This window comes from Peromyscus californicus, unplaced genomic scaffold (genome assembly GCF_007827085.1).
Source record: "Peromyscus californicus insignis strain IS unplaced genomic scaffold, ASM782708v3 Scaffold_2__1_contigs__length_46816999, whole genome shotgun sequence".
NCBI classification, from domain to species: domain Eukaryota; kingdom Metazoa; phylum Chordata; class Mammalia; order Rodentia; family Cricetidae; genus Peromyscus; species Peromyscus californicus.
The window spans coordinates 44,386,626-44,398,677 of record NW_026294540.1 but is presented as its reverse complement, the minus strand read 5'-3'; the positions used below and the strand labels follow the sequence as shown (position 1 = coordinate 44,398,677).

Genomic DNA, 12,052 nt, shown 5'->3' with positions numbered 1-12,052 from the left:
GACCTAATTGGTTAAAGATCTGTAAAGGGTTTCTGGTGCTCTACGCATCTGTGAGCTGATCTCTTCTCTTCTGGGATGCTAGCGCCAGGTCAAGGGTCACGCAATAATGGGGGACAGACCACCAAAGTCTTTAAACCAGAAGCAAACTTTATTCCAGAAAAATAAAAATAAAAAATTAAAATTAAAATAAAACACTGCAGGGCACAAAAGCTTATCAGCTAGCTGAGGCCACAGCCAATGTTGGTGGGGCTGTAACAATGGAGGCGGTTACTGGCCCCCTTTTACAGTACCAGGCATGGGGTGCATGCTGGGAATCATGTAGGACCATCAGGCATGGGATGCATGCTAGAAGTCACATAGAAACAACTATTAAAAGTTAGCTTTGGCTTTTCGCCAAGATGGCGCCGAAAGAGAAGAAGGAAGCTCCTGCCCCTCCCAAAGCCGAAGCCAAAGCGAAGGCCTTGAAAGCCAAGAAGGCAGTGCTGAATTGCGTCCACAGCCACAAAAAGAAGAAGATCCGCACGTCACCCACGTTCCGGCGGCCCAAGACCCTGCGCCTCAGGAGGCAGCCTAAATATCCTCAAAAGAGCGCGCCCAGGAGAAACAAGCTTGACCACTATGCCATCATCAAATTCCCCCTGACCACTGAGTCAGCCATGAAGAAGATAGAAGACAACAACACACTTGTGTTCATTGTGGATGTCAAGGCCAACAAGCACCAGATCAAACAGGCTGTGAAGAAACTCTATGACATTGATGTGGCCAAAGTCAACACCCTCATAAGGCCTGATGGAGAGAAGAAGGCATATGTTCGGTTGGCTCCTGACTATGATGCTCTGGATGTTGCCAACAAAATTGGGATCATCTAAACTGAGTCCAGCTGGCTAATTCTAAATATACTTTTTCACCATAAAAAAAAAAAAAAAAAAAAAAAAGTTAGCTTTGGTCCAGCAGTTGTTGGCTATAAGGGGCAAGGGGGTTAAAAGTTAACCCCTGGCTGTTGCCAGAGGAGATGGCTGTAAAGTAGACAGTCATTGTTAGGAGTTAAACTTTAGAGCTGATGATTGTCAATTTTTATCTCTTAAGCTTATAATTTTATATTTCTATATTCCTGGACCCTTCATTGGGTCTGGAAAAGCCTGCTTCCCAAAAGGGAAGGTCCCGGTGTCTTACCCTTTCTCATTATATTGTACCATTCTGATTTCTCTATACTTACTAACTGAACTCTTACCCTTAATGGCCTCAGGCTCTGGATCTGGACTGTAGGCGTTTCATCCTTGGGATCAAGTGTGTCTAGTAAATCTTGAACTTTCCTGTTCTTGGTGTAACTAGGCACAATGGATTCCTAGTTCCTCAGTGGCAGGGATTATTTTCCAAATAATTGTTTTGTTTAAGGAGACTACCACTGTACACATTTCCATCCTTTACCAAAGCCCACACAAAATTTCCTAAAGGGAAAGGCATTAATATTGAGAATCATTAAAAATAAAAGTTAAAAGGTGCTGGTGAAGTGTGGTCTGCAATGTCCAAATGTTGGAACTTTATCAAGCAGCAATGGTCGCCATGTGGTCCATGCCAGTTTTGGACCCTCTGCAGATACCCAGGTCTATGATTTGCACAATAAGAAGCTCAAACTCTTTATATAAAAGGATATAGCGCTTGCACATTGTTTAGATGGAAACCTCACCTTGGCCCCACCTCTTTCCCCAGAACCTGCTCCAAAGAAAGCCCATCAAGCAGTGGCCCCTCCCCTGGAGCTGCCCTCCCACTCCAGACCCCGCCCCTCGGAAAGCTCCTCCCCTGGGGCTACTCAAGACCACACCCACAGGCTATTAAGACCTGGCCACTAGACCTGCCAAGTGCTCTCCCTCCTGTCTTCACAAGAGTCACCTGAGAGTTGCTTAGCTCTGTTTATTAAACCTGGACTGATTAACTCAGCTTGACTGGCTTATTACATCAGCGGCAGAGGATACCCGATAACAGGGGCTCCATTACTTAACCCATATAACCTACATACACCCTCCTGCATACCATAAACCATCTCCAGATGGTTTCTAATGCCTAACACAATATAGAACGCATGTACATAGCTGTGAGGCTGCACAGTTTGGGCAGTAGCACAACAAGAAAAAGGATTCTCTGCGTGTTCAGTACAAATGCTACCTTCTGAATATTTCTGACCCGTGGTTGGGAGAATCCCTGGGAGTGTGAAGATGTGGAAGACTGACTGTGTGCATTAACATAACATTGCTTTATTTACAATGGAATGACCCAGGCTGTGGTCAAGTGGCTAACACAGTCCTGGGAGCTTTTGAGGGGTCTTTCCCAGTGCCATCACTCTGAAGGAGCAGAGGGGTGAGTGGACTGGGACTTCTGAGTCTACTGTGTCTCTCGCTTTAACAGGAAGCATTAGGGGCTGGAGAGATGGCTCAATGGTTAGGAGCACTGACTGCTCTTCCAGAGGATCCAGGATCAATTCCAGTATCTTCATGGCAGCTCACAACTGTCTGTAATTCCAAGATCTGATGGCCTCACACAGATATACATGCAGGCAAAACACCAATGCAAATAAAGTAAAAATAAATTAAAAATAATAATAATTTTGAAAAGCAAGGAACACTAAAATTGTCTGAAATTAGATCTCTCACTGTAAACAGATTTGGGAGCTCTCCTGAGAGGTCTTGGCCTTTGATGAGAAAAATGTTAATTGGATGTGTCTGAACATTGGTTGTATTCCAGTTGTGGGACCAGTTGTAATTCTCTGTGCTCTAGCGTCTGTACAGAAACTCCCTGGGAGAGAAATACCAGTTTGCTCTACCATGAATATCGGGTACATATGAGAAGGGAGGAGATGCTTCCTGGTTTCCTTCAATATACCTGCATTCTCTACATCACTCTTCCTTTCCTATGCTGGTCACATCTCCCAGTTCCACACGTGACTCTCTCACGGCTATGTGGTTGGATGACTCTGGGGTCCCCAGACACAGCCATCTTGTTCTTTTCAATATGGCAGCTTGGCTAAGCAGTCAGAGCCTTAGGTTTCAATGGCCCATCTACTGACCTGTGAAACTTGCACTAGTGCCCAGTGATTTACCCTCTCTGTGGGTCTGGGGCCCTCGTGGAGGTGATGGTGATAGTGAAGGTTTGGGGGTTCCTCTGAGAACCACGTGAGTTAAATGCATCTAGCACTTTGAACAGGACTGGGCACAGCAGAGAGACACCCTTGGAAATGTCGGCAGCTACAGCTGCTGTTCCTACCAGTCCTCCTATCACTGCAACTTGAACTATATCCATCGACGTAAATCTCATAGCCAACATTTATTAACGATCTTGCAAGCTGAGTAGCTACATAGTCTGTATAATCTGGGTGATTCAATCTTTGCAATCATTTTGCAAAGCAGTAGTCTAGTTATCTGGTTATCTATTGCTTCATGACACACTACCCTAAACTTATTACTATGCTATAATAAGGTGGTGTCATCAAACAATGACCATTTTGCTACGCATACAATCTGTTAGTGTGAGAAACTGGCTGGGCCATGGTGGTGCACGCCTTTAATTCCAGCACTCGGGAGGCAGAGGCAGGTGGATCTCTGTGAGTTCGAGGCCAGCCTGGGCTACAGAGTGAGTTCCAGGGAAGGTGCCAAAGCTACACAGAAAAAAAACAACAACAAAAAATCTCGGGCTAGAGATATGGCTTAGAGGTTAAGAGCACCGACTGCTCTTCCAGAGGTCCTGAGTTCAGTTCCCAGCACCCACAAGGTGGCTCACAACCATCTATAATGAGATCTGGCGCCCTGTTCTGTATACTAAATAAATAAATCTTTAAAAATGCCGGGCGGTGGTGGCGCACGCCTTTAATCCCAGCACTCGGGAGGCAGAGCCAGGCGGATCTCTGTGAGTTCGAGGCCAGCCCGGGCTACCAAGTGAGTCCCAGGAAAGGCGCAAAGCTACACAGAGAAACCCTGTCTCGAAAAACCAAAAAAAAAAAAAAAAAAAAAAAATGGCCATTTTGCCAAAAGCAATCTACAGATTCAACACAATCCCCATCAAAATTCCAACACAATTCTTTACAGACCTTGAAAGAACAATACTCAGCTTCATACAGAAAAACAAGAGATCCAAGATAAGCAAAACAATCTGTACAATAAAAGAACTTCTGGAGGTATCACCACCCCGACCTCAAGCTCTACTGTAGAGCTATAGTAATAAAAACAGCTTGGTATTAGTATAAAAACAGACAGGTGAATTAATATAATCAAATCAAAGACCCAGCCATAAATCCACACACCTATGGACACCTGATTTTTTACAAAGAAGCCAAAATTACACAATGGAAAAAAGAAAGCATCTTCAACAAATGGTATTGCCATAACTGGATGTTGATATGTAGAAGAATGTAAATAGACCCATATCTATCACCCTGCACAAAGCTCAAATCCAAGTGGATCAAAGACCTTAACATAAATCCAGTTACACTGAACCTGACAGAAGAGAAAGGAAACAGCCTTGAATGAATTAGCACAGGAGACTACTTCCTGAATATAACATCAGTAGCACAGATACTAAGATAGACAATTAATAAATGGGACCTCCTAAAACTGAAAAGCTTCTGTAAGGCAAAGGACATCATCAATAGGACAAAACAACAGCCTACAGAATGGGACAAGATCTTCACCAACCCCACATCCACTGATCTCCAAAATATATAAAGAACTCAAGAAACCAGAATAATCCATATATAAATATATAAAGAATCAAAACCCCAAATAATTCAATTAAAAAATGGGATACAGACCTAAACAAAGAATTCTCAACATAATAATCTTAAATGGCCGACATTGAAGGAATTGTTCAACATCCTTAGTCATCAGGGAAATGTAAATCAAAATGACTCAGATTCCATCTTACACTTGTTAGAATGGCTAAGATAAAAAACACAAATGACAGCTTATTTTGGATAGGTTGTGGAGCAAGGGGAACACTCCTCCATTGCTGATGGAACTGCAAACTTGTACAGCCACTTTGGAAATCAATATGGCGGTTTCTTTGAAAATTGGAATCAATCTACCTCAAGACCCAGCTATACCACTCTTGGACATAATACCAAAAGGATGTTCAATCATACCACAAGGACACTTGCTCCACTATGTTCATAGCACTATATTAATATATTTGTAATAGCCAGAACCTGAAAACCACTTAGATGCCCCTCAACTGAAGAATGAATAAAGAAAATGTGGTACATTTCCACAACAGAGTATCACTCAGTTGTTAAAATCAATGACATAATGAAATTTGAAGACAAGTGGATATAACTAGAAAAAAAAATCATCCTGAATAAGGTAACTCAGATCCTAAAAGACAAACGTACTCACTCATAAGGGGATATTAGCTGTAAAGTAAAGGATAACCATGCAACAACCCACAGACCCAGAGAGCAATAAGACAACTTAAGGCGAGCAATAGGATACAACCTGAGAAGGAAGAAGTCCTTTCCAAGGAGGGCTCAAGGGGGGAGGCATTAGTCTCCCTGGGAAAGGGAAACAGAAGAGATCTCCTAGTGGACAGGGTGTAGATGGGGATGGGAACTTGAGGGATGGGATCTGAGAGAAGGTGGAGGGGGAGAGCACTGAAAGAGATAACTGGAAAGGGGGGAATTTCAGGGTCAGGTAAAAACCTGATGCAAGGGAAACTCCCACAAACCTACAAGGTTGACCCCAGCTAAGACTCCTAGCAGTAGTGGATACACAGCCTGAACTGGCCATCTCCTGTGGTCAGCTTGGTGACTATTCCAGCTGTCATCAGAGAGCCTTCCTCCAGTGACTGATAGAAATAGATTCAGAGACCCAGAGCCAAACACTGAGCTGACTTCAGGGAACCCTCCTGAAGAGAGGGAGGAAGGATTGTAGGAGCCAGAGGGGTCAAGGACATCACAAGAAAACCCACAGAAACAACTATCCAGGCTCATAGGAACTCAGAGAGTCTGAACAAACAACCAGGGAGCCTGCACGAGACCATCTAGGCCCTCTGCATATGTGTTAACAGTTGTATAGCTTGATTTTCTTGCGGGACTCCTAACAGAGGGAGCAGGGGCTGTCTCTGACTCTGTTGCTTGCTTTGGGGACTCTTTCCTCCTACTGGGTTGCCTCATCCAGCCTTGGGGAGTGGGGGAGTGCCTAGTCTTGCTTCGGCTTGGTGTGCCATGGCTGTTTGGTGTACATGGGTGTGCTGCACTTTTCTGGGGAAAGGGGAGAGGGAATAAATGGGAGAGCGAGGGAGAGGCTGTGGAGAGGGGTTCAGGAAGGAGTGGGGAGCTGTGATCAGGCTGGGGAAAATTAATTAATTAATTGGTTAATTAAAAAAAGAAAATAAGGAGGAAACATCTGGTGACAGCTTCCCAGGGAAACTGTCAGATTCTCTAGAATCCATCCATATGTTGCGTGAATATAGCAGTGTTTCTGGCTGCTAGGAGTGTTTTAGTTAAAGTCCCGTCTCTTCTTACCAGTTAGAATAGTGTCCACGCCATAAAAGCCAAGAGAAAATTTTACTGGGAACAAGTTCATAATTATGAGTATGCAATGATGTTTGCTAAGTATTATCACCAGCCCCAAGGGTACAATGAAAATTGAATATATTTATGATATAAAATCATTGGATGAAATTAGCAGAGTATGCCAAGTTGGCTCTTCCCACCAAGGTAACCAGAAGTCACCGTGAGGAGGGTATGCATGCCTTCTAGACTGATACAGATGTACAGTGACCAAAAAGCACTTAACTTTTAGCTTTCTTATCTGTGTATTAATCTATCTGCCGCAATGTGCCATGAAAAGTTACAAAAGTTAAATCAAAATGTCAAGACTCAAGGCATACTAATTCTTCATGTAGATTTTGATTTTGTTCAGTCTTTCTGCCCCGCTGCAGAACTGAAGTGTATCATCCCGGTGAGCAGCTAGGGGTAGACAGAAGGAAGAGAGACAGGCAGAACCTCAATATAATAATTCAACAATGAGAGGTGAATTCGAGAGCAGCTCTGGTTGTACAAACAGTCAACATTAAGTCTAGAAATGTCTTAGGGTCTCTCCAGGTCTATCTAAGAATGAGTGGAGCTTATTTAAGGGTGGGAAATTAGATATTTTCAGAGGTTTGGGGTGCCGCTCACTAGGAGGTGCTCAGGGGGAGCTGAAGGTCAACTGATATACTGTAGCCTTCCCAGTCAGAACATGGGTTACATTGAGATTTTGCATGGAAAACTAAATTCTTGTCATGTAAAAACTTTTCATGCAAAATCTCCTAGATTTTATACCTGAGCAACTTTTTCAAAATACTTACAAACACTGTCATGTCAACTAAATTACATCTTCAGGTTGAGTTTGTCTTGCGGATACCACTGGGTAGTTTCTCAGCTTGCTGGGAAATAAAGAGCCTGGGCGATTTCCAAATAAATGATCTTCATGATTCTAAGAACCCAAGGCAGGACTTCAAAAGGAGGGGACTCCGTGGGCCTCAGCTTCTTATGACCAATGGCCTCACATGGCTGACCTTCCTTCAGAGGAGCACTATGAAACCCACGATGCCCTTAGCATTCTAAGCCTCCGCTGAGTGAGAAAAGACACACAAACAGAAGGAGAGAGAAGAGAAAAATAAATCCTCTCTCCATCAAAACGCAGCACTCAGGTCAGGAAAAACCATTGTTAGGGTCTGGGCCAACTAATGACTACAAACCTTCCAGCAGGCTCTGACTCAGAGCACATTTTTTTTTAAAGAATTTTTTTGTTCATTTTACATACCAACCACAGATCCCATTCTCATCCCTCCTCCTGCTCCCTCCACAGCCTTCCCCCCACCATCCACTCCTCTAAAAGGATGAGACCTCCCATGGGGAGTCAGCAAAGCCTGGAACATTCAGTTGAGGCAGGACCAAGCGCCTCCCCGCTGCATCAAGGGTGAGCAAGGTTTCCGACCTTAGGTAATGGGTTCCAGAAAGCCAGCTCATGCACCAGGTTTAGATCCTGATCCTACTGCCAAGGGGTCCCTTCAAAAAGACCCAGCTACACAACTGTCTCCCATATGCAGAGGGCCTAGTCCAGTCCCATGAAGGCTCCACAGCTGTCAGTCTAAAAGTTTGTGAGTTCCCAGGAGCTTGGCTCAGTTGTCTCTGTAGGTTTCCCCACCACCATCTTGACCCCCGCTTGCTCATATAATCCCTCTTCCCTGTCTTCAACTGGACTCCCAGAGCTTGGCCTGGTGCTTGACTATGAATCTCTGCATCAAGCACATTCTATTTTGTGAGGAGAGAGTTTGTCTTAATTGAGCAAATGAATGTGGACTGGCGCAGGACCTGGTCCAGGGTCGCCACATAACATTAGTAAACATTTGCTCTGGCTGGTGATCGCTGGCCGAGACTGTGGACCCAAATCTGAGACAATGTCATGAGTGACTGTTCTCCCAGCCAAGCAACTGCTATCTTGAGTTCAGCTCTGCCCCTTTGAAAACGATCATCCTTGCTAGTCTTGGTGGTGGTTTACACCTCCCCACCCTCACAGAGAGGGGTGAAGAACATCCATTGCCTACATCTGGCAATTCTGCACACGGCCTGGAAGAAGGCTAGAATATATAGAGGCCAGAGAAGACGAGAGGGGAGCTCCATCTGTGCAGCTGTGGGGAGACAAATCCCAGCTGGTAAGGCTTTCCAGGTGCAGCAGGTGCCTCCTTTTGTCATCGTGACCTTAGGAAAATGAGTGGACAGTGCAGAAGTCCCACTCTCGGGAAGGAATTTTAGCAATAGACAGTTAGGTAATGCCTCCTGTCTGTGATAGCTTGACTCCAGTCTGAACCATTCCATTCTAGGAAATTTCCATTAACCTCCCTATGACTGTTCCTTTCTCTCTCTTTGTCTCTGCACTCTCTCCTCTCTCTCTAGAAACCAACTAACACAATATATACTTGACATATATAAGTGGTTTGCTAAATATTGGTTGAATGAATAATCAATAAAAAGCTAATAGCTGACAGACTTCTGTAGCATGTTTGTTATATATGAAATTAAGTCGATATGGTAATGAGTGAACCTTTGAAAAAGTAGATCTAAACGTATCGTTTTCATAAGAAGGAAGGAAAAGGTGATTCCCTTACTGTTGTGACAATGAGGTTGGGAGCAGGGGTAAGAGCTACACACACTGCCCCAAAGGTGGAGAGAACAAAATGTAGGGGGGGGTAGAAACAATTCTTCCCGTAGAGCTTCGGAGCCTGCTAAACAGAGCTACCACCATAAAAACAGAGAGCACACAAGATTCTAACTGAATTAGGCTTAGCTTAACCACAAGACTCTATAACTATTTGAGAAAATGATAAACATATTCATTGTCTCACAGCCAAGTACCCTCAAACTTAGTGGCTTACAATGCCTGTTTTAACTTGTTTCAGATTAAACTTCATTTGTGTGCATGTACACACACACACACGCTTGTGCACCATGGCACATGTGGAGGTCAGAGGACAGCCTGAGGGAGTTGGTGCTCTCCGCCCACCACGAGGGTCCTGGTTGTCACCCTCTTCACCTGCTGAGCCATCTTGGCAGCTAAAACATCTGTTTTATCATGTTGTGATTTTGTATGTTGAACGGGCACACCTGGAGGATCCTCTTGCTTTGTGTGGTATGATCCAAAGCCATGGTCATCTGCCATTTGGAGGCCTGGAATATTCAAGAAGACCCACTGATAGGCCTGTGACTGAAAAATGCACCTTAAGAGCCTTAGCTGGACCTTTCCTTCTCTACCACCCCAGGGCCCTTCTCTTTTTCCATTTTATTTGTCATAGTAACCAGAATTTTATCTGGCCACTGTCACCTAAGGAGAATCTTAAAGACCAACATGTCTACATTACAGCTCTAAATAGTCAAATCTGTTGTTTCAGGGGAATGGGCATAAGGAAAGCAATGGAGGGTGAATTCTTTTCTCACTTCTTGAGGAAAATCCCTAGGCCTTTCACAGGCCAGGCAAGTACACTTCTACTGAGCCACACCCCAGTCCCTGAGAGTCATTTTGACATGACTTTCTATCCTATATGCTTCCCATGTTATGATCTGGCATAGGATCCTGAAAGAGATGGAAGAATAAAATCTATTAGAAAAACATCAAGAAATTATAAAGCAATGTAGCGAGCACACACCCCGGTTACGAGGGAGGAATAATCACTCTTGATGCAGACTTGGTATAACACTCATTTATTCACACAGCAAGATTACAAGCAATATGCAACCTGTCTTCCAAATGGAAGCAGGAGTACCTCTCCAGGTGTACAGGTCCGGACTCGCCACATCTGTTCCTCTGGATCTTGGGTCAGCCTTTCTCTGGTCAACCACATCTGTACTGGGGACAGGATCTCACGTCTCTGGTGGAGGAGAGTCGTCTCACACGAGGGCCTGACGAGCTCTGTTGGTCGGGTCTGAGGCTTCATCTTTTATACCCCTTTCTGACTGGGTTTCTAGTCTTATCCCTACTTCCACGCATAGCTTATAGCTTATCACTATTCCATTTGTGGTTTACTTACGTCATTCTACTGCTTATCACTCCTGACCAGGGTTGTTCACCCTAGGCCTTACATGTTCCTTACAAGCAGAATTAAGTTGAATTGTTCCAGGCTATGGTGGTACACGCCATAATTTCAGCCCTCAGGAGATAAAGGTAGGAGAATCTCAGGAGAGGCCAGCCTGCGCTACATAGAGAGTTGCAGATGGGCTTGGGCTATGAAAGCCTGTCTCACAACAACAGAAACAAAATGTAATTGCAGGATAAGAGACACATATGGTAAGGAGCCAATTAGAATTCCTGTGACAAACAAAAAAAAAATAGGTGCTAAAGATCTCTGACCTGAATCAAGTGGAAGGAAGAGCCAGTAAATTCTTGAGAATAAAAGAATTAGCAGAGCCGGGCTGTGGTGGAGCACGCCTTTAATCCCAGCACTCGGGAGGCAGAGCCAGGCGGGTCTCTGTGAGTTCGAGGCCAGCCTGGTCTACAGAGCGAGATCCAGGACAGGCTCCAAAACTACACAGAGAAACCCTGTCTCCAAAAAAAAAAAAAAAAAAAAAAGAATTAGTAGATAGACAATATTTAAAGGAAAACAGTTGATGATTTCTAGAAGCAGAGGGACTCATGCACCTACTTTGGAAGTATGCAAAGTCCTTTGCTGGGCGGACAAGAACGAGCCTATTCCTACTACACACTGTGCTCAAACCTGGACTCACCAGTTCTAAATCCTGCCATCTTTCTAACGCCACTTTACCACTTGCAGCTCTTGTTTTTTATTTTTATTTAATCTATTTATTGATTTTACATCCTTTCCAGTTTCCCCTCTCCTCTCTCCTCCCCCCCCTTCTCCCCACCTCCTCTCTGTCCACGCCCCTCAATCCACTCCGCCTCTGTTTTTGTTTGAGGAGGTGAGCCCCACAAGAAGACCAAGCTACACAGCTGTACCACATGTGCAGGGGCCTAAGTCAGGCCCATGCAAGCTCTCTGGTTGGCAGTTCAGTCTCTGTGAGCCCCTGTGAGTCCGGGTCAGTTGATTCTGTGGGTTTCTTGTAGTGTCCTTGGCCCCTCTGGCTCCCACAGTTCCTCCTTCCCTCTTCCACAGGATTGCCTGAGGTCCACCTACTGTTTGGCTGGGGGTCTCTGCATCTGTTTCTGTCAGTGGCTGGGTGAAGCCTCTCTGATGACCATTGGGCTAGGCACCGATCTAAGTATAGCAGAATATCATTTCCTCTTTATTTTCAATGAATAAAAGGCATGGCTAACAAAGGCAATAAGACTTCAGACTGGCAGGAGTTTCTTAGAACCCTTTTCCCCCTCAAGAGATGCTCAGGGCCTCACAATGGGATGCTTTGTGTGACACAGTACACTTGGCACCTCTGTCCCAGAGGCTGTGTGCAGACTTTAACTGGCTCCCAGGGAAGCCACTACCCACATGTGCTGTGTGGCTTCCTCATTGGTGCTTGACAAGAGAGGGCCACTTCTTCCTGAGGAGCCGAGTGCTTTGACAGATGAAACTTGTGTGC

General features: G+C 44.7%; 1 protein-coding gene across 1 annotated transcript; it reads left to right on the top strand.

Moving 5' to 3' along the window:
- The first annotated feature begins 398 nt into the window (after positions 1-398).
- LOC128120658 (60S ribosomal protein L23a-like) lies at positions 399-897 on the top strand. The gene has a single exon (XM_052754811.1). The coding sequence runs from the start codon at positions 399-401 to the stop codon at positions 867-869; it is 471 nt and encodes a 156-aa protein (XP_052610771.1). The 3' UTR covers positions 870-897.
- The last annotated feature ends 11,155 nt before the right edge of the window (positions 898-12,052 follow it).

Excerpts from the sequence above, each read along its gene's own strand:
- LOC128120658 (XM_052754811.1), top strand. The coding sequence starts at position 399 with ATGGCGCCGAAAGAGAAGAAGGAAGCTCCTGCCCCTCCCAAAGCCGAA.